Raw genomic sequence first — 21,588 nt, 5'->3', positions numbered from 1 at the left:
CTTAATGGAATCTTCATGGTCAATATCACTATGGATGACTAAAGTAAGAGATTTGCTATTTCTAAACATAAAGCTTAATCACATAGTGTCTTCAGATATCTCAGGACTTTATATCCTGCAAAGAGCTAAGGTTAAAAATAATCACATATGTATTCACTAGGGATGTGCAGAGGACAACAACTTGTTGGCTAGGTGATAAATAAATTAGTCTCCAGATTAGGCGCTGATAGAGACCTTGACCCCCAGAGTCTTCCCCTTTTGCACATTTTTAATTATGTTTAATTTCAATAGGTGTCTGAATTGATTGGTATCAAGAGAGCCAGTTTCAGTCAAATTATTCATTATACATTTCTGTTGTGCGAAAAGTTTTCAAGAAGAGAAATGTGCCACTTACAGGCCTAAACACTATTTCAGCAGCCCATGTTTTTGTTATGATCCCCATGGAGATCTAACAAAATCAAGAAACGGAACGAGGGATAGAGAGGAAAATAGGAGAGATGGAAGAGGTAAGAGAGAAGAAGAGAGAGCGATAGGTGAACAAACTCTCAAGAACCTCTGAATCGGGAGTTCTTGCCCTCACGAAAGCTGGATACAGCTACTCGTGCTAAGAAACCACAGGGTAATCATTCATCAAAAGTTCCTCTAATGACCTTACAAGGGGGTATTTATAACCCTATGTTTTCAAGAATCGGTTATCTCATCAGGACTCTAAAAATACTTCCCCCATCGGTGATAGCTTGTCCTCAAGCTGTTCAAAGGATCCCCTGGATCCATTACTTGATTGCCAGTTGACATAGGAATGGGTCAAGCTGGATCCTAGATTGCGTTGATGGCTGAATTGAAAACAGAGGTGGTGATGGTGTTGTTTTTGGTGGAGGTGCACTCAATGGAGACAGCTGCAGCCATGGTATTGATGTAGAAAGCATTGCTGTCTTTGGCTGGCCGCATGAAGATGGCAACCATGGCAACTGGGTGGCAACTGGCAATAGAGAGAGATGAGTCCCACAGGGACAGTGCCACCTGGTAGTGCAATGGCAGTGCCATCGTGTATCATGGATTCAGCCACAGCAAATATGAAAGACTTGGCAGACGAAGTCAGACATGGATTTGGAATTGGTGGAGGTAGATGACATCAGGTAGCACAGTAGTGGCAACAGTGGAAGAAGAAAGCAGTGCGATGGTGACTTCAGCAGTAGATGGAGTGACGTGTGAAGAAACCCAGACGGGAAGGATGGGTTTGAGAGAAGAACTGGAAAATTCTCATTAACCTTGTAGGTTCAATAACATGAGTACATATATGGAGAGTGTGAGAGAGAGAAAGCAAAACAGGGGTAAAAAGGGAAAGGTAACAGAAACAACATATTCAACAATCCCCCTCAAACTGGTGAGTGGATGTCATCCATTCCCAGTTTGCTGCACAACTCTTGGAAACGCGGAGCAGACAAGCCTTTGGTAAATATATCAGCTTTCTGCTGGGCAGAGGGAACATATGATATGCAAAATTTTCCGGACTCAAGCTTCTCTTTGATGAAGTGACGATCCATTTCAACATGTTTAGTCCGATCATGTTGTACCGGATCATGGGCGATGTTGATAGTCGACTTGTAATCACAAAACAATTGGGTAGATTGATCACACGACAACTTCAACTCGGTGAGGAGATTGGTGATCCACAATGCCTCGCAAATGCCTTGTGCCAAGGCACGAAACTCGGCTTCAGCACTAGAGCAAGAGACAACAGGTTGTTTCTTGCTCCGCCATGTGATGATATTCCCCCCAAGGAAGGTGCAGTAGCCCGTGGTGGAGCGGCGGTCAACATGAGAGCCAGCATAATCCGCATCAGTATAGACATCTAACCGAAGGCCACCTTTGCGCTTGAATTGGAGACCAAGACCAACGGTACCTTTGAGATAACGAAGTACACGGTTGACTGCATGCATATGAGAGGCCTTCGGAGAATGCATAAACTGACTTAAGATGTCAACAGCATAAGTAATGTCAGGACGTGTATGAGTGAGATAAAGCAGCTTCCCGACCAAGCGTTGATACCGTCCTTGATCAACTGCCTCCTCGTGTTCCCCCAAAGAGAGCCGATGGTTCACCTCGATGGGAGTAGGAAGAGGTTGGGATTCCGCCTTTCCAAGCTCATGAAGAAGATCAGTAATATACTTCCGTTGGCAAAGGAAAATCCCAGTCGAAGAGTAGGCGATCTCAATGCCAAGAAAGTACCAAAGTACACCAAGATGTTTAATGTCAAACTCACCAGCAAGAAAGGTCGCCAATTGAGCGGCAGCCTGCGAGTCACTTCCGGTAATAATAATGTCATCCACGTACACAAGAAGGATGGTGACTCCCCTGGACGTGGAATGACGATAGAAAAGTGTATGATCACCATTGCACTGAGAGTAGCCAAATAAGGCCATAGAGTGCGTAAAACGACCAAACCAGGCCCGAGGAGATTGCTTTAAGCCATAAAGGGCTTTCTTGAGACGGCACACCAAGGGAAGAGTCGAAGGGGGAGCCACATAACCAGGAGGCAAGGCCATATAAACTTCCTCATGGAGATCCCCATGAATAAAGGCGTTCTTGACGTCGAACTGTTGAAGAGGCCAGTTGTGATGAGCCGCAAGGGCGAGAAGAAGACGAACCGTGTTCATCTTAGCCACAGGAGCGAAGGTCTCCAGATAGTCAACACCGAATTGTTGAGTATAGCCCTTAGCCACAAGGCGGGCCTTGCACCTCTCAAGAGTGCCATCGGACTGATATTTGACGGTGTAGACCCATCGACAGCCAACAAGGTGCTTGCCAGAAGGTAAAGACACCAGATCCCAGGTCTGATTTTTATCCAAGGCAGCTAATTCCTCGTCCATAGCACGTCGCCAGTCAGGGGAGGCCAATGCTTGAGCCACCGTCTTCGGAATGGCCATGGAATCGAGACGGGTAAGAAGAGCACAATAGGACGGAGAGAGGCGAGGGGAAGAGAGATAATTGGCTAACGGGTATAAAGGAGTGGAGATGCATTGGTGAGTGGCTTTGCGAAGGGCAATGGGAAGATCATCACCTGAAGGAGGGGGGGGCGAATCAGGAGGAGATAATGACGGAGGTGTCGGGGCAGGAACACGCAAGAGGGGACGCGGACGGTGATGGTATGTGGTGCCATCAAATTTAGAGGGAGGAACCAAAGGAGGAGAAGGAGTCGAAGATGCAGGGAGTGGAGATAAGGAGAAAGATGGAAGGGGTACAAGGAAATCCAGGGAGTCAGCACACGGAGAAGAGGGAGGAGAGGAAGACGAAGAAGAAGGATAAAAAGGGGTGGATTCGTCAAAGGTGACATCTTTGCTGACAATGAAGTGATTAGTAGAAGGATGGTAGCACTTATACCCTTTTTGATGAGAGGAGTAGCCCACGAAGACACATTTGAGCGCCTTAGCGTCAAGCTTGTCCCGAATAGGGTGACGATTAGGGACGTAGCAGGTGCACCCAAAGATCCGGGGAAGGAGGTTAGTTTTCAAGGAAACCATAGGGTAGGCGTGATGGAGGCCATCAATAGGGGAAACATGAGAGAGGACACGAGAAGTGATACGGTTAATGAGATGGACGGCAGTGAGAGAGGCCTCGCCCCAGAAAGATTTAGGCATATTCATGTGAAGAAGAAGGGAATGAGTGGTGTCAAATATGTGTCGAAATTTTCGTTCCGCAAGTCCATTTTGTTGAGGAGTGTATGGACAAGAGGTTTCATGAACGATGCCATGGGAAGTGAAGAAGTTGGAGAGGGTGGAATTAACGTAATCACGGGCATTATCAGAGCGGAAGCATTGGAAGGAGGTAGCAAATTGAGTTTGGATTAAAGCGTGGAATGAGATAAGAGTTTGGGAAAGGTCGGATTTATTTTTGAGAAGATATGCCCATGTAACGTGAGTAAAATCATCCACAAAAATCACCAAATAGTGTGCACCCGAAACACTCGGAACGGGAGCAGGCCCCCATAGATCACTGTGAATGAGAGAGAAAGGAGACGTCGAACGTGAAGACGAATCTGAGGAAGGATATGTGGTGCGAGTGTGTTTAGCTAACCGACATGGTTCACAAACAAGTCGGTCCACAGGACGTCCATAAAATAAACGAGGAAACATAAGTTTCAAAGTAGAAAAAGAAGGATGGCCCAAGCGACGGTGAAGAAGCCCAAGGGGATCCGACGCCGCCGTGGAGAGAGCTACGCCGAGAGTAGAGGCGGGTGGAGGACAATTGAGAATGTAGAGGCCACGTGCCCTTCAGCAAGTGTAGTCGTCTGCCCCGACACCTTATCACGATAAACACAGGAATTAGGAGTAAAAAGGATGGTTTGACCAAGATCTCGGACAAGGTGGTAAAGGGATAAAAGATTTAGGGTAAGACGAGGAACATGAAGAACATGGTTAAGGGTAAGAGTGGAGGACAATTGGACACTGCCCACACCGGCCACAAGAAGGAGAGTCCCAGATGCAGTACGGACGTGATGAGGACGAAGAGAAGGAGTGTAGGTAAGGAAACACTGAGAGAGAGGAGTCATATGGGCAGTGGCGCCAGAATCAACGATCCATTGTACAGTGGGAGAAGGAGTACCTTGATCAATGAAGGAAGTAGAGTCCATTAACTTGGATTGAAGAAGCTGGCGAAGTTGATCGATTTCATCATGACGAAGCTGGGCGACCTTTGAGGATGTGGCGTCAGCAGTTGGTGGAGCAGTTGGTTGAGGTACCGCGGGAATTAACGTAGGAAGAGTCATAAGCTGCCCGGAGGGAGGGGGAAGATGAGTCACCAAGTGGCTTTGATGGGCATTCTTCCGTTGGAGCTTGTAACATGTCTCCTTGGTATGGCCTTTCTTTTTGCAATAATTGCAGAAAATAGAGGAGTTACCAGGAGAAGCATGGCCTGGAGATGCCGATTGCTGGAACGAAGAGTTCATGTTCAGTGACGACACCTTCGGAGAGGACATATGCGGCGGCCCCGCTGGGACGGATGTATGTCGAGAGCTCCTGAGTTGTTAAGCAGCCATTGCCGAGGATGGTTCGGAATGGAAGATGCCGAGGCGAGTTTCCTCCATCTGAACCTCAACCAGTGCTTCCTTCAGGGTAGGAGCCTTCTCCCGATGAAGTAACTGGCCACGCAAAGACTCGTATTCGGGATTCAATCCCATGAGAAATTTGAAGACTCGAAGTTGGAGAACATATCCACGGTCAACCGAATGAGGGTCGGGGGGCATATAGTGGTCCAACTCAGCCCAAAGAGACGACAACTCCAAATGATAGGCCCAAACAGAGCGTGGACCCTGGGTCAGGTTCGTAGAGCGAGTAACGAGGTCATAGATAATGGCCAAGTTGTTCCGCTTCGAGTGGGATTCTTGAGCGGCGTCCCAAATCTCCTTGGCGGAGTTGAAGGATAGGAATTCTGCAGCATAGTTTGGACTGATACTGTCAAGCAACCATCGGTGAACTATACCTTCAACATCGAGCCAGTGCTCATAGTGAGACGCAGTGGGAGACGACGGATCTTCCACAAGGTGCTTCATGAGTTTCCCTTTCAAGGTAATTTGGACATATTGATGCCATTGAAGAAGATTCAACCTAGTGAATCGAAATTCAGACGGCATACGTGGCAGGGAATAATGCCAAGAGGTCAACTCAGATGAGTGAGGAGGTGCCCTGGTGGCATAGTGGCAGTGGAGGTAGTAGAGTCAGAAGATGCCATAAGGTGACGTCGATGAGATAAGGTGACGTCGATGAGATAAGGTGACGTCGATGAGATACTCCGATTTTAGATGGAGGAATCCCGACAGCAGGTCAACTTCAAGAGACGGACACGAGGATCACAGATCACAGATCGTGGGATGAGGAGACGGACCTAGCTCAAGGAAATTGTTCACAATTTTTTTTTCCTTTTTTTTTTTTTTTTTAGAGACGGAGCTAGGTCGTCTGCCCCAGACTCAAGCTAGGTCGAGCAACAGAAACGGAGCTAGGTCGAGCAAAGAGATGGGACGAAGCTAGGTCGAGCAACAGGAAGGAGCTAGGTCGGGGCTAGGTCGAGCAACAGAAACGGAGCTAGGTCGAGCAAGATCGAGAAAGAAGCTAGGATCGGGGCGGAGAGACAAGCTTGGTCGAGAGACGGAGCTTGGTCGGGGCGGAAGCCTTGGTCGGACCGGAGCTAGGTCGAGAGACTAGAGACGGAGCTTGGTCGTGGAGTTACGATCAGCAAGAAGGCGCTCAGCTAGGTCGTAGAGCTACGATCAGCAAGGTCGTAGAGCTTGTGGCTCTGATACCATGAAGAAACCCAGACGGGAAGGATGGGTTTGAGAGAAGAACTGGAAAATTCTCATTAACCTTGTAGGTTCAATAACATGAGTACATATATGGAGAGTGTGAGAGAGAGAAAGCAAAACAGGGGTAAAAAGGGAAAGGTAACAGAAACAACATATTCAACAACGTGCAGTGCAGAGGCAGCTGACCGCGGTAGCATCTCAGCTGGATGATGATAGAAAAATGTTGGTTCGGTTGTGGCCCTGGGTCATGGATGGGATTCCCCTGTTGGGCCTCAAGAGGTGGCCCCAACTTTGAGTCGCCAGTGAGGATCTTTCTTTGCTCTGGCCCGAAATTTAGCGCATGGGCCAGTTTTGCGGTCCGTTCCATCAGATGGGTTTCCTGAATCCTAATTTGTGATGGCAGGTGTGTCGGTGGTAATGGCAGTAAAAGCAGTCGGTTGTCATGATGGCGGTGGCACCTTGGCGAAGGTGGCTTGGCAACTTGATTTCCACAGAGGGCGGGCGAGGGCAATGGCTCTGTGATGGCATAATGAGAGTGGATGGGGCAATTGGCAGGGCCTTGGCCTCTGCAGTACAAGGCTGAGCAGAGGTAGCAGCCGTGGATGCATCTCGTTGAAGGCGGAGGAGGAGAAATCTCCACTGGCATGTTTGGAGGTGTTAGCGATGGCGGCCATGGTGGACTCCGCGACTAGGGTTGCAGGTCCAGCCATTGTGTATTTTTTCTCAGTTGCTGGAGCTTTTGCCAAGGCAATTTGTAGCAGGCAGGGCGACATTGGCGGACACCACTGCTATGGTGGTTGAATTGGCGACAAATGTAGTTTCTGCAGGGACAGATCTGGGAGTGGCGCCTGATACGCTCGTCTATAGAGGATGCAGCAGTGGCAGATAAAACATTAGTAACGCTAGCGTCTGTAGAAGTTGTGGCAGTGCCAAAGAAAATGTCAGTGGTGCCAGTTCTTGGAGCGGCGCTGGCTGTTTTGGTGTCACCTGATCCGACTTCTGCAGGTGATGCATTGACGGCTGTTGAAATGTCTTGGAGTGGCTGTTGGAATGTCGCCTAATGCAGAGGATGTGCCTGACGCAGGGAATCTTGGAGTGGCTGTTGGAGCTTCGCCTGATGTGGCTTCTGCAGGTGACTTGTTGGCGGTGGCAAATCTTGGAGCGTAGCCTGATGCAGCTTCTGCAGATGACGTGTTGACAGCTGCGAATCTTGGATCAGCGGTGGCTGGAACTGCCGACACGGCAGAAACAGCAGTGATTGCTGCAATCTTCTTTTCCTTCTTGATCGGTTGAGGTTGACTATAGATTTGCATCAATTCCAACAAAAATTGCTCTACAGTTTGCAGACTTTGCTGGATGCTGGCATATGAATCCAGCTCTGATGCCACAGGTCGCAAGAACTTCAGCTCTGATACCAATGTTATGATCCCCATGGAGATCTAACAAAATCAAGAAACGGGATGAGGGATAGAGAAGAAAATAGGAGGGATGGAAGAGGTAAGAGAGAGCGATAGGTGAACAAACTCTCAAGAACCTCCGAATCGGGAGTTCTTGCCCTCACGAAAGCCGGATACAGCTACTCGTGCCAAGAAACCACAGGGTAATCATTCATCAAGAGTCCCTCTAATGACCTTACAAGGGGGTATTTATAACCCTACAATTTCAAGAATTGGTTATCTCATCAGGACTCTAACAGTTTTTCATTTAGAAATCAGCATCTAAGTAGGTATTATAAAATGAAGAAGGGAGTGATGGTATTTCAAGCCTGCCAGATTGTCAAAAACTGTCTTTCAGCTTCAAATGATATCACTAAGGCCTTGTAGCTTTCCCTCCAATACCTCAGCTTGAAATCTTCTTTTCCAGTACGTCTGCCCCCTGATATTTTCATGATCTGAGGAAAGTGAACAAAATAGTCTTCCAAATTCATCTCAGTTTTCATTGACTATGCCCATTTGTTAGATGTCCAAGACTTAATATAAGATATTTCCTGACAACGCCTCGATCAATCATTGGCCTATCTTAATTTAAAATCAATTTTAAAAGTGCACTGAGCATTCATCTAAATGTGACATTGCAGTGCTGAGCCCTCCAAACATGACATAACCTTATTGAGTATTTCGTTATCAGGGAATTTAACATCTTTATAGAACCTCTCCATTTCTTTTTAAACAATCCTCAAAATATTGGAGCCTTCTCTCCTGCCATGGTTGCCTCTGAAGAGGTGTTCATCATGAGGAGAATTTCTTCTTTGACTTCTGATGCCTTTACGCCTCATTCCAATGAATATCCTGGTATTTTTTCTTTCCTTTTGACTTATCCTGGTTCTGAACCAAATTAACATGTGCCAATGCAGACTGAATCAACTGCATCAGCATGCCCCTACTCTCATCTTTATAAGGTTTATCTTGTCTTTCAGCCTGTTCTTTCATTCTTTCATCTCCGTCCAAATCTCACCCTTAAATGCAGCTAAGTCAGGTTCCATAACTTCCATCTTCAACTTCACTTGGCCTTGGTGGCCAGAATCTTGGCTCTGGTATCGACAAGTCCAACAAATATATTCAAACAGAAATTTCATCATCCAAGCCTTATGCTTCACAGAAAATTCTGGTACTGCCTTGTGATCCAAGAGTCTGAGAATGCAGATGTAGCTCCAGATGGAACCCTGTCTCTTTGGTCATTGCCAGCTACCTTCAGCTCCTTGACCTCCTTCCCTGTTAGCCAATCCTGAAGGTTCTGGAGCTACAGTTCTGTGAAGCGTTATGAGTAGGTTCTGGAGGCTTGAGCCCCCTGAAGGGCAGGCTGTAACAGCCCATCCTAATGTTGGCCTCACCTCATGAGGCCTAACCACAGCCTAATCTTCCATGGCCAGGCCCAACATGTCCAACCATGTACAAACCGCAAATGACCCAATCCTGAACCACTTGTTGATTGGACCGCAGATGACCCATGGGTTGTTTCCACCGCATTCACACTGCAGCCTCTGCATCTGTTGCTGAGACAGCATTGACAGCATTAACGGCAACTGCTGTCGTGTGAAATAAGTTAGGACATGAGTCATATATTCTCACACGTTGGCCCGGTGGGCCTTCGTGAAGGGGGAATAAGTTAGGACATACTATTGAGATTGCCTAGGACCTTATTTTTTTATTATATCCACTTATAAATGATGAGTCTCTATTCCACAGCTGACGTTGTCCTCAAAGTTTGCCTCTTGGATCGAACTCAATGAAAAGAAGAGGGTAGCTGTACGGAAATATGAGAGAAGTTGATGAGGGGAATGAGAGAAAGATATCGTCCAGTTGGGAGAGAAGTTTGTATAGTCTCTTTCCTCCTAAATAATATGAAAGGGAGGGGTAAATCGGTCAAGTAGGGTAGGTGAAGCAGGAAGAAAGGAAGGGAACACATCTCACACTGGTACCTAGGACTGCTTTTTTTCCTGTGTAAAGTTTTATCTTTCCGTGCTATTTAAATGGGGTTTGGGAAACTTAAATTTGGCTTTGCGGTCTGTAAATCTGGCCATCAATTATATGGAAATAATGTGTGTTATCCTCAACCAACTTAGGTGTTCAAGCAGACCTTGTTCGTGAGGCTGCGTACCGTTCTAATGCTGCATGTTTACAACTCTATTCAAAAGAAACGGAGCCATCTGGCATGGATTCCACTGCAGTATCTCTATATTCAAGATATTCGGACATTCACAGACATGATTTAAAGAAGGATCATGAAGAAATTGTACGCGCATTGTTTTCCCTTTGAAAGATTTCTCTCTCAAATTTTCATGATTTATCATATTTCTGTGTTTCAGGAACTGATAAGACGACTATGCGTTTGGAGGGACTTGATGGTCAGTTTTTTTACTCGCATTGACTCTATTACAAATGTGTCAATTGCGATAACTATTGACTTCTTTACTGATCTATCATCATAGATTTTGGCTCTCGCACCATTTAAGAATATAGCAAGTGGAAACATATTTACCATGTACGCTGCTTCAGTGTCTGATTCTGATTCCCACAAACAAAACGTAAGTAAGAATACTGATGACAAGGAGGAAGCTGTTGAGTTGTAGGATTGTGTACCAGTCTGGGCGAATCACTCTGAGAGTTAACATGACCTTAGTCACCCTTGATTCGTTTGAATTTTAGTCAGACTCTAAAAAAAAATTTTAATTTTATTGGTACAAGGAATGGAGAGTCATATACAGTAAGTATTTAATCGTTTTCATCAGTCTTTCTCCCACGATTTTGACTCAACATGTTTTTCTGCCCATGCTTTGCCCTTGGTATTTTTTCGAAATTTTGTCTTACATATCTTCAGGCACGGATCCATGATGAAAGCACCAGATACGTGTTGTCAGACCAAGCTATTTTCTATCTTGGCATTAACGCTCCCCAGACCGAAGATCAAGTCTATGACTTGATCATCCGCGCTGATTCAGATGTTATTTTTCCAAATTCACCATCTCACGTCGTAAAGAGCCATGTAGAGGAACTTAGCATTCTTATCCAAGGACTACAGCAAAACCCAGAGGATATTTTCAGAAGAATTCTTCAAATTCATCTCGAACCCAGCAACCATTGTCCCATATCCCTTTATAATTATGCTCTTCTATCGAAGCTTGAAGCATCAACTGCACTTTTCCAGAAACGAAAAGGGTTGAACCGAGTTTCTTTGACTGGTCCGAAGGCTTCTCGAGCGCTCTTTGTTCAGAAATTTTCTTGCAAAGCCCCTGTTTACCACAACTGCAGGATTTATGCTAGCGATGGCCGGCTTCTCTGCTACTCTGATCAGAGAAAGATCGAGTGGTCTGTCCTTGTCCAATTTTATTTTCCATGTCTTTTAACAATAAAAATTTTCTGCAACAAGGTGGCGTTTCGATTTGGTATGCAGGTATCTTCGGCGGGGTCTGGCTAAGATTGTTGAAGAAGATCCTTTAGCTGTAATGCTCCTTTTTGAACCAAAAGGCAGGCCTGAGGATGAAGATAACGTGTTCTATGTTCAGAGCAAGAAGAACATGTGCGTGGGCTGTGGGGAGAAGAGCCACTATTTACGTTACCGCATCATACCCTCATGCTACAGAGTACACTTCCCAGAGCATTTGAAAAGCCATCGGTCTCATGATATTGTTCTTCTCTGTGTGGATTGCCATGAAGTTGCCCACTCTGCTACTGAAAGATATAAGAAGCAGGTCGCTATGGAGTTTAAAGTCCCACTCTTTGTGAAGAAAATTGTTGGATCTGGAGAAAAAATGGTTCCCTCTGAGTCCATCGGAGAGGAGGAGGTGGGCGTGTCTCCTCTGCAGCTGCGGACAGCAGCCATGGCTCTGCTTCGCCACGGGAGAGTGATGCCTCCGGATCGGCGCGAAGAGCTTCTTATGGTAAACTGACAAGTTACTGAATCTCATATTTCTAAAAGTCATTTTATTGAAACGTATAATCTCGTGCACATCCAAATTTAATTATCTATCAATCTTTATTTTATTATCATCGGACATTAGAGATTACTTAATGATGCATTATTTGCATTGGACGGATCGACTTTCTGGCATTTGTCCTTAATCTTCCATCATCTGTCCTTCATGATGACTAGTGAATGGTCACGACAATGATCAACCATCATTCTCATCCATTGGTTGATGAGAAGGGTGATCTGTCAACGTCATTTGTCCCAGCCCACCCATAGGTGATGGATGGATCAATTCATCATCGTCGTCCGTCGGTTGATGATGAAGCCTCATCCGTTATTCTCATTCCTGTATATGGATGATGACAAATCTGTTGATAAGTGGTTAAGGTTGATGGGCAAGTGAAACGCCGATTAAGGATCATTTTTCACGTGCATATGTTCTGTGTGGTTATCAAAATTCTTGGCCTCCAAAATCAAGAATTGAATTGGCAGTAATTTGCTTTATTTGAAAGATGGACTCGTTCTCTTGTGCGTGCAGACGGTCAAATCGTACTTTGGGGGAAGGGAAATATCAGAACAAGACTTGGAAAGAGTGTTGTTTGTGGGGATGAGCGCTCGAGAAAGAAGACGTCTAGAGAAAAAGAGGGGCCTTCCTCTTAGGCCGATGGAGGCGGCGGTGCGTACGAAATTTCTTTGTTCTGTCAATCTAAATATAATATTTAATTTTATATTATGTGTTTCTCGTTTATTCGAATTTTAACTAATTGAAAATTCTGTTGATCTCGTATTATCGGGGGCCCTATGGTCTTTAATTCATCGACAACTCTTTACTCCGGAGCCTCTTTCTGGTATTTAAAAAGTAAAAAAGTCCGGATATTTCTAAAATTTGTGGATTTTTTTACCCAATCAGCACTATTTCTCATGATCTGAGCCGTATGTTGTCGTTCTTTAATCACCCATGACCCGAAAGCGACAATCGGTGATCCTGTGGAGAAAATATGATTTCTTGAATTGAAAACTTTGCACTGTGAGAATCTCACTTAATTGTCTGATGAACAGAATAGTTCTGAAGAAGAGAGAACCGGTGATCGTGATGGTGAGGAGGATGAAAATAACAGGTCAGCCATCTCCGCCGGATCCGCCGGACATTCTATTGCCACTTGCAATAAAATTTCCAAGAAATTATCCCTTCTTGGGCATGGAGTTCATGGGAAGCAGGTTGTGGAGCATTTGTTGAAAGAGTACGGAGACGACGGAGTTTTACAGTTTTGCCAAAGGTGGAGGCAAGTGTTTGTGGAAGCCATTCAACCTCGATTCCTCCCTTCTGGCTGGGACATCATGCACAGGTAACTATTTTAATTCCCTTTCTTCTTTCCTCCGAGAAAAAAATATTTGTATACCCTTCAGACAATCATATTAGCGGTCGGCCATTAATCAGATCGGCCGAACAATCCAATCTTGATCCGGCCAATCTGATCGACCGTATCAGATTAATCACAATCATGGCCGGTCAGTCGATTGAAACCTTTTGATCTAGCTGGATCCGCTCTGATCGCCAATCGCCAAGCCCTATAACCTATTAGGATCCAACAATTTTTTTACCCGATTAATATAATTAATTATTGGATCTGATGTTGATATTGTGGATAATATCACGATCAGCGCCTCTCTAGTGATTAGATCTGATCGCGAGCTCCTATTCCTAGTAGGAGTCAAAATCGATGGGATTTTCTGCGGATCTATCAGGTCCGTCGAGTCTATGTCATATAGATTACTCCAGTCCCTTTAATATTTTGAATATTCTTTGAACGAAAATGTTTGACTATTCGTAGGGATTTCTTTTTATCTTTGTAATGCCGGGGGTATTTCTTGGCAAGGGAATAACTACGTTGAAAGCAATGTTTCTTTAGATTTTCAAATTGCCTAGGGCATTATTGAAGGGAACATAATTGGCTTAAAATCGTTGTCATTCATCGAGATTTTCCTTTACTTTTTTTAATGCCATGAATACCCTTGGCAGGAACAAACTATATTTAAAATACTGCCTTTGAGACTAAATTCTCTATCGGTCTTTAGAGCCGGGGATAAACGTAGGCAGGAAAATTAATGGATAAGAGTTACCGCCATTCTCAGAAATTGTGTTCCCTGTTCGTTAATACCGAGAAAATTCTTGACAAGAACATCCTGCAGATTAAAAAATGCAAGAGTTCTTGGGGATTGAGATCTACGGCTGGAGTTTTTCTTCACGGAGATTCCTGTTTCTTTTCTAGATTTCTTTTTTCTTTTTCTTTTTGAGAGGAGGAGGATCACTCAAATTCCGATATGAACTCGATACCAAAGAGATATGAACAAGAGTTAAAATCTTCTAGATCTCTAATGCTGGGGGCATTCTTCGCAGGGGCCGGAGGGAGTTTGGCGAGTTCAGTGTCTACAGCTCGTCTGGCAAGAACGCGGAGCAATCTTCACAATGATCCTAAAATTTCCAGATAAAATTTGTCTCCGGCAGGGGTATTCAATGCCAATTGGTAAGAATAGTTTTCTTTCAACTACTTGCAATTGCGTGCCCATAAAGAGGGAAGGCAAGAAGATGTAGTTGGCTTGGCCAATTGGGCAAGAAAGGAAACAAAAGGAAGGAAACAGGAAATCCAGCGGAATGGCTATTTCCCACGAAAGAGCTGATTCGTCGATTGAGGCCTACATCAATGTCTCTACAACATTCATTTAACTACGTCTACGCCACTTTGTAGAAAAATGATACATTTTCTAGTGTTGTAAGTTGTGATAATGAAGGAGAAACATCCCTGATATTGGGTTTCTCTCGGTTTAATTCCACATACGGTTTTCTAACTCTTGTTTAGAAATTCCAGGGCAGAACTAAACTGTCTGGACCACAATGCTATTTTCAGGACCTTCTCTTCTCATGCCGCGTATAAATCTCGACAAGAAGATTTACAGTCAAGCAAACAAACAAACAATCTCGCGAGATAACATCGAAGCAGCAGCATCCCCGAAAGCGGGTAATTCTCTTCTTAATGAATGCACAGAGTATGGAGATACTCTACAGCAGAGAAGGAAAAAGACGGTAGAGCAACACCCATTAATAAGAACAAGAAGAACAAGAGGATGAAGATGAAGAAGAAGAAGACGAAGAGGAAGACGGAGGTGATGAATATCTTACCGGGTTGTTGTTGTTGTTGTTTTGGGCAGGGGACGGCGGGTTCAGTTGAGGGCGTCGGCGCCGGCGACGATCTCGAGAATCTCGCCAGTGATCTTGGCCTGGCGCTCGCGGTTGTACACGATGGAGAGGTTCCGCTTGAGCTCCACGGCGTTATCGGTGGCGTTGCTCATGGCGGACATCCTGGCGGCGAGCTCGCTGGCCAGTGACTCCTGCAGCGCCCTCAGAATCTGACTGTTCAAATACAAGGGCAAGAGCGCGTCCAAGATCTGAACCGGGTCCTGCTCGAACTGCAAGATCGCCGAGAATTTCGGCGTCGGCGTCCGCACCGTCTCCCTCTCCACGGTCAGCTTCCCTTCCTTGGTCGTCAGCCTGAACATCTCATCCTCCGCCGCGTCCACGCAGTTCCCATTGATATCGCAGATCTCCCCCGCCGGCGACAGCGGCAGCAGCGTGTGGATGATCGGGTCGGACTTCACCAAAGACACGAACTTGGTGTAGAGCAGCTCCACCTTGTCGACCTCCTCGCTGACGAACAGCGAGAACACGTCGTCGGCGATGGCCTGCGCCTCCTTGGCGGTCGGCAGCGCCGTCCCGTCCAGGAACCTGTCCACGGGGATGTAAGGCCGCCTCTGGAAGTAGCTGTTCCCCTTCTTCCCCACGCTGATGATGGTGTAGTCCAGGCCCAAGGACTGGAGCTCCTTGATCCGCGCCTCCGCCTTCTTGATGATCGCGTTGTTGAACCCCCCGCAGAGCCCGCGGTCGCCGGTCACCACCACGAGCGCGATCTTCTTCACGGGCCGGATCTTCGTCAGAGGTATGTCCACGTCCTCGGTTTGAAGCTGCTCGTTGATGTTGTACAGGACGCCGACAAGGGTTTCGGAGAAGGGCCGCCCGCTGACCACGGCCTCCTGCGCGCGCCGGACCTTGGCGGCCGCCACCAGCTTCATCGCCTCCGTGATCTTCTGCGTGTTCTTGACGGACTCGATGCGATCTCGCAGCTCGCGGAGCCCGCACTGGATCGCGCCGGCGCGGTCCGCCGGCCGCGCCGCCGCCGCCGCCGAGGAGGGCAGCCTGAGGCCCGCCATGTGCGCGCGCGACGACAGCGTCTCCGCCGGCGCCGCCCACATCGTCAGGTTCGAGCTCGCCATCTCTCTGCCTCTCTCGTCCTCCCTCTCCTCCTTCCTCTCGCTTCGGGTCTTGGTCTTGGTAGGGTAATGGCGGGGGGAGGAGGAAGGGGAACGAGAGGTGGAAGGGGGATTTGGATTGGATTGGGAAGATAAGGGAGAGGAGGGTTTTTGGTCGATGGTATCGCGTGGGCCGCTCTCGACGGGCCCACGCGGATTGCCAGGGAGTGGCTGCCCGATCGATCGGATTTCCGATCGAATCTGCCCCCCTCAGATCCGATCTATCATCCGATTTACTGACATTATAGTTCCGGATCGTCCGAGACGTGGACGACGGACGGGACGGGACGAAGATCGTCACGTCCGACGTTCAGAATCGGTGCAGGGACGCGGGTGGGACGCTTTTTTCGTCCGAGTGGACAAAAACTGTCATGTCTGGAGGTCTTGGGACGAATTTTCGTCCCGATTTTCGTCCAACCTTGCGGACCGGACTATTTTTTGTCCTGGGACAATAAAACTGTCCCGTCCGCGTCCCTGCACTCTCTAGTTCTGGATCGTCCGGGACGTGGACGAGGGACGGGACAAGACGAAGATCGTCACGTCCGACGTTCAGAATCAGTGCAGGGACGCGGACAGGACGGTTTTTTCATCCGAGTGGACAAAAACTGTCATGTCTGGACATCTCGGGACGAATTTTTTTCCCGATTTTCGTCCAACCTCGCGGACGGGACTATTTTTTCGTCCTCAGACGATAAAACCGTCCCTTCCGCGTCCCTGCACTTTCTTGTTCCGGATCATTCGAGACGTGGACGATGGACGGAACGGGACGAACATCGTCACATCCGACATCCGGAATCAGTTCAGGGACGCGGACAGGACAGTTTTTTTGTCGGAGTGGTCGAAAACCGTCCCATCTGGGAGGTCTTGGGACGAATTTTCGTCCCAATTTTCGTCCAACCTCGCGAATGGGATGATTTTTTCATCGTGGGACGAAAAAACCGTCCCATCTGCATCCCTGCACTATATTTACAGTTTGGTTAAACAATCATTTGAGGGTGTCAGAATTAGAACTACTGTAGCCCAAGGTGTGCCCTAGGCCAGTTTAGATTAGTCGTGATCCCATTGGGCAAGGAAACACCATGCCTCGTCTTGCCAGGTAATCGTCATCTGCCTCAAGGTTGTGGTGTTGACTCGGCACCCAGGAGTACTCAACAAAGGATGTGCTCCGATGCCTCATTTGGATCTGACACCCTATGTGCAGCATCAGAGGTTGCGGTATCGAGCACAGGGCCTTCCTTCCCAACGTTGGCACCACCCTTGGTCTGCTTGTACTTTGATCAAAGATAGATAGTCATCGACTCTACATAAGTCATCCCCTAGGACAATGATGGCATCGGCGCAGGTATGCCTTCCGCTTTGCCTTGTTTGATGTTACTGCGTGAACTGGCACACTAGTAGACTTATCATTCAAGCATCATAGTGTTGGCAGCTACCATCGCCAGCAGCTACCATCGCCAAGATTCAGTCTAGTACTGGCACTCTTGCAAGACTAGTAGCGAGACGCGGTGTCCATGTGGGACACCGCCAAGAGTGTGCCGAGATGCCACGGTGTGTAACGCCCCCAAGGCTCGCAGTCGCAGGTGTCTTGGGCTCTCGTACGCCTGTCGCACTACTGATGTAGTGTTAAGAGTGTGGCCAGTGCAACAGAAAACCCAGCAGATTGGGGATCTCACATACATTTAGGTGGAGTTTATTTGATAATTTCTCAGAGGTTCAGATGCACACTCATAATGGTTATTCTATTGATTGTTTTATAATACTAACCTTTAGATTTTATTATTCTTACCAACATATTTTTATATACCCCTTTCTCTCATGTTGTTTAAAAAATATCGAGTTTTTTCCAACAATATGCTCTATTGATTCACCATATTAAGTATGAAGAATAATTAGGTTTTAGATTTTTCTACATGAACTCATTACACTGAATGATAAATTAGAATGCTAAATTGAATTCATCATATATCTGTTATTTTAATGTCTGTGTAGACCGGTTGATCCGTTGAATCGTTTGGCAGATGGTCAATCAGTTTCATATTATCCTTTTAGTTAGATAATCTGGGTTATTCGTGGTCCTGGCCCATTATTTTGAATATTTTTTGTTAGTTAGATTAGCTACTGATGGCTGTAGCTAATTACCAAAATGGCATTCAAATTTTGTAAATAACATTTACAAAATTTGAATGCCATTTTTGTAATTAGCCATGTATATATATATTAAGGATATTATCTCCAACATATTGTAAACTTCTTGAGATCTGTATGGTTCTTTGAGATTTTATGGTTATGTATTTTTTATTTAATGTGGAAGATTCTTACGCATCAATATTGATAAATTAGAGTATGATGCTTGAAAGAATAAACAATACCTTTGTTGAAATTGAACTACATGAATACTCAATAACTCATCTAAAATTTAAATATGTATATTTGTCAACACTTTAAGAGGAAGAACCCATGACCATAAAAACTCGTATAATTGATGAATAGAGATGTATTAAATTATAATGTAGAAATATATATTCAAAACATTAGGTTTGTAAACAGCACAAATGGTACAAAGTTAATTTGAATTTTTCTTACTGATGTTGAACTAATAATTCATTCACGATTTTTAATGTATTTGGTTCAAGTCTTATGATTTTTACTCTTTATCAATGGTATGCTATTTATGAATTAACTAATTGAGTATTAAATATCTTAATAAATTTATTGTTGAAATGATGATGAGATTGATATTTCTAGATGGTGGTGGTATACTTCAACAGTTCTTCTCAACAGTGAGAATATCATATTTTATCATTTTATTTGTGTTTATTGGCATCCTTCAATAAATTGATCCAACATGGCATCAACAATAAAGTGTAAATGTAACCTTGATTTGTGTACGTGATATTTTCTATCATTTGAAACAATGCATGGAGCTTGATATCATCTCTCTAAAGAAATTTTTTTGAAGTTTATCAAGAAGATCCATTATCTTCCACTTTCATCATACTATCATTAGTGAGATATGATTACTTGTATATCCAAAGAAATATCTATATATCTAGAAACTGTCAATCTTGGATCTAAAATTATGGTTTCTAATTATCGTTTGACATGTGTGATCCATTATTGTATTTCCTCAAGATTTTGAGATCTATGTTTCCTCCTCACTTCTGATATTTCATTTTTATATTTTCAGATTGTTAAGAAGAGTTTTTTGTTATCTGATTTCTTGATTCTGAAATTAATTTTTTTCTAAAATATTTTTTCCATAAAAATATGCAAACTTTCTGAAAGTTTCTACCATTTTGAAATTGTGGTTCCATAAATTAGTTGTATGGTATTCCAGTAAAATACTTTAAATTAAGATATTTTGCTCATGAATAATTCCATACATATTTATCTCATTCTATTTTCCCTTCTATATATTTCTGCCGCATGCAAAATATAAAATTAATATATTTTTAAGATTGATATATTTTGTATTTATGGATGAAATAAATTAACCATAGTACTTACTGAATGATGGATTAGGTTTTGAATATTATCCATACCTTAAGTCATTCAATAGTCGTACATAGACAAAGAATTATATATATAAAGTAACCAATTACGGCAACGGTTCCATGAGAGATTTCAATTACTATTCTATATCTTAGAAAGCATGAGGTGTAACTTGGCTCCCTATGCACTGGTAAATGAACTTATCTATTGGGCTAAATTGATCCTTGCTTAATTAATCCTTTTATTGAAATATTTAACATTGGTCAATAAATATTATTAGGCCATTAAAGTTATTAACTGCAATGATATATGGGCCTAGAGGATCACACGCAGAGGAATAATGGGTCGGTGGATATACTTAAAAGTCAGAAAGAATTTTATAAAAATACTCAAAAATAAGTATAAATAGAGGGGTAATCAATCGGAGGACTTTTGTTCCCTTCTATTCACTCCACTCACTCCATGGGTTCTACTTGTTGGTGATGCAATCAACTAGATCTTCAAGATGAGTCAAAGAAAAATGAGTGGAGATCCATTGTGGCATTGTTTGCATAGATTCTGTGATGGAGCAAGTCAATGGTAAAATTAGTTCCCCACAATGTTATGTGATTATCTGAACTTCATAAAATAGTACTACACAAGTTCATAGATTCCACTGCATGAAAAGAGTTTTCCAGTATTTGATCGTAGCCCAAGAAACCAACAATATTCCTATTCCTATCCTAGTGGGATGATATTATCAAGTTATTTTTTTATAACCATTATAAATCAAATCTGATTTAGTATAAACAATTTATTTTTTATTCTTTATATTCTGATATAATATATTTTAATCTCAAAGAATTTATAATTTTTATATGATAATTCAATTATTTATATGATTATTTTATTTTCTATTTTTTCATAAGAGACTGATTAATAAGAAACATAAAATGTACTGGTTTCATAACTTATTATGAATCATTAGAACCATTATTTCACTAATAAGGAATCACGATAAATTATTAGCTACACAGGTATCAAAATAAATATGAAGTACTGTCATGACATGAAAAGAAGCTAGATGAAATACCTATAAAATTGTGCCACATATTTTTAAAAATCAAATTCATAAAATCATTATAATTGAAAATATGTATGATGTAATTTCTCTATATATATTCTTTGATTGTGACATAATTTCTCTATATATATTCTAAGATAATTATTGGGGATCTGAGTCATGAAGTGAAGGATTGGAAAATTATTTTCCAAGATATGGAAGCCGAAATCAATGTCAACTTGATATCTAAAAAACCTAACTTCTGTACCTTTTGGGGAACTTGTTCCATTCCACCCTTGACTTGCTCCTTCATATAGTGTTCTGAAGCCGTTTACATGTTTGGCCTTTTGAAGTATCCATATGATTAAGGGCTCTTGGATCTCCTCTTCTTCTTATTTGACTCTTCTTGAAAACCTTGTTTATCTTCTAACCATAGAGACTGTTTGTTTGATTGAAGGAGAAAGTGACAAAAGAAAGCTTCCCCTTATTACTGGGTGCCTAAAATGGGTGCTCTTTCCCCTTATTAATTAACTATATTGACAAGTATAGTAATTAAGTAATTGATAGGTTAAGTTTTCAGCCCGTAGGATGCCAATCAAGAATATTCATGTTCTAGATGATACATAGTATCAAACTCTCATGGAAACTTTAACATCATAAGTTACAAAGTATGTATAGTCCCGCCCATGTATTTAACCACATCATCTTCCTTGAGTCAATCTCGTGTTGTATTGACTTTACCACTCAATGATCTTTCTAACTATATCTGAGCTAAGACTTACATGAACCCCATTACTAAATATTCATATGTTGTAGTCAAAACGTATTCACTCATCAGTGAGATATCCTTGGTGTCTCAAGTCAACAAATCACTTATACAACCATGACATGAATCAACCTGATTGACGTTCAGGTATAATGTCATTCACAAATTCATATAGCTCAATTTAGTGAACGTTTTCTCTAAAGAGTACCTATCGTATGTCCTAAC

At 43.8% G+C, this 21,588-nt stretch overlaps 2 protein-coding genes and 1 long non-coding RNA gene across 5 annotated transcripts in view; 1 reads left to right on the top strand and 2 right to left on the bottom strand.

The window, feature by feature from the left end:
- Positions 1-14,950, top strand: part of LOC144700866 (Polynucleotidyl transferase, ribonuclease H fold protein with HRDC domain-containing protein) — a 52,864-nt gene extending 37,914 nt beyond the window's left edge. Inside the window, exons 7-14 of one of the 3 annotated variants that reach the window (XR_013580887.1) lie at positions 9,858-10,027; positions 10,101-10,139; positions 10,613-11,100; positions 11,186-11,672; positions 12,240-12,377; positions 12,761-13,047; positions 14,100-14,226; positions 14,608-14,950. Coding sequence is in view for 2 of the 3 variants with exons in the window: in XM_078572426.1 (XP_078428552.1) it covers positions 9,858-10,027; positions 10,101-10,139; positions 10,613-11,100; positions 11,186-11,672; positions 12,240-12,377; positions 12,761-13,047; positions 14,100-14,172 (1,682 nt within the window). In the remaining variant the exon portion in view is untranslated. Of the gene's footprint in view, positions 1-9,857; positions 10,028-10,100; positions 10,140-10,612; positions 11,101-11,185; positions 11,673-12,239; positions 12,378-12,760; positions 13,048-14,099 lie in introns of all 3 variants that reach the window. The other 2 variants (XM_078572426.1, XM_078572427.1) reach the window with 2 other exon arrangements.
- On the bottom strand, positions 10,449-11,451 carry LOC144700868 (uncharacterized). The gene is made up of 2 exons (XR_013580888.1): positions 11,352-11,451; positions 10,449-11,265 (listed from the first exon to the last, which is right to left on the bottom strand). It is a non-coding gene; the product is annotated as an uncharacterized LOC144700868 (long non-coding RNA).
- ATPC1 (ATPase, F1 complex, gamma subunit protein) lies at positions 14,772-16,143 on the bottom strand. Its single transcript, XM_078572429.1, has one exon. It carries the CDS (start codon positions 16,025-16,027, stop codon positions 14,921-14,923), a length of 1,107 nt encoding a protein of 368 aa, XP_078428555.1. The 5' UTR covers positions 16,028-16,143; the 3' UTR covers positions 14,772-14,920.
- Positions 16,144-21,588: the final 5,445 nt, after the last annotated feature.

Source organism: Wolffia australiana, chromosome 3, assembly GCF_029677425.1.
Source record: "Wolffia australiana isolate 7733 chromosome 3, ASM2967742v1".
Lineage (NCBI taxonomy): Eukaryota > Viridiplantae > Streptophyta > Magnoliopsida > Alismatales > Araceae > Wolffia > Wolffia australiana.
The sequence above is the reverse complement of the archived record's forward strand: the minus strand, read 5'-3'. Positions and strand labels throughout refer to the sequence as shown.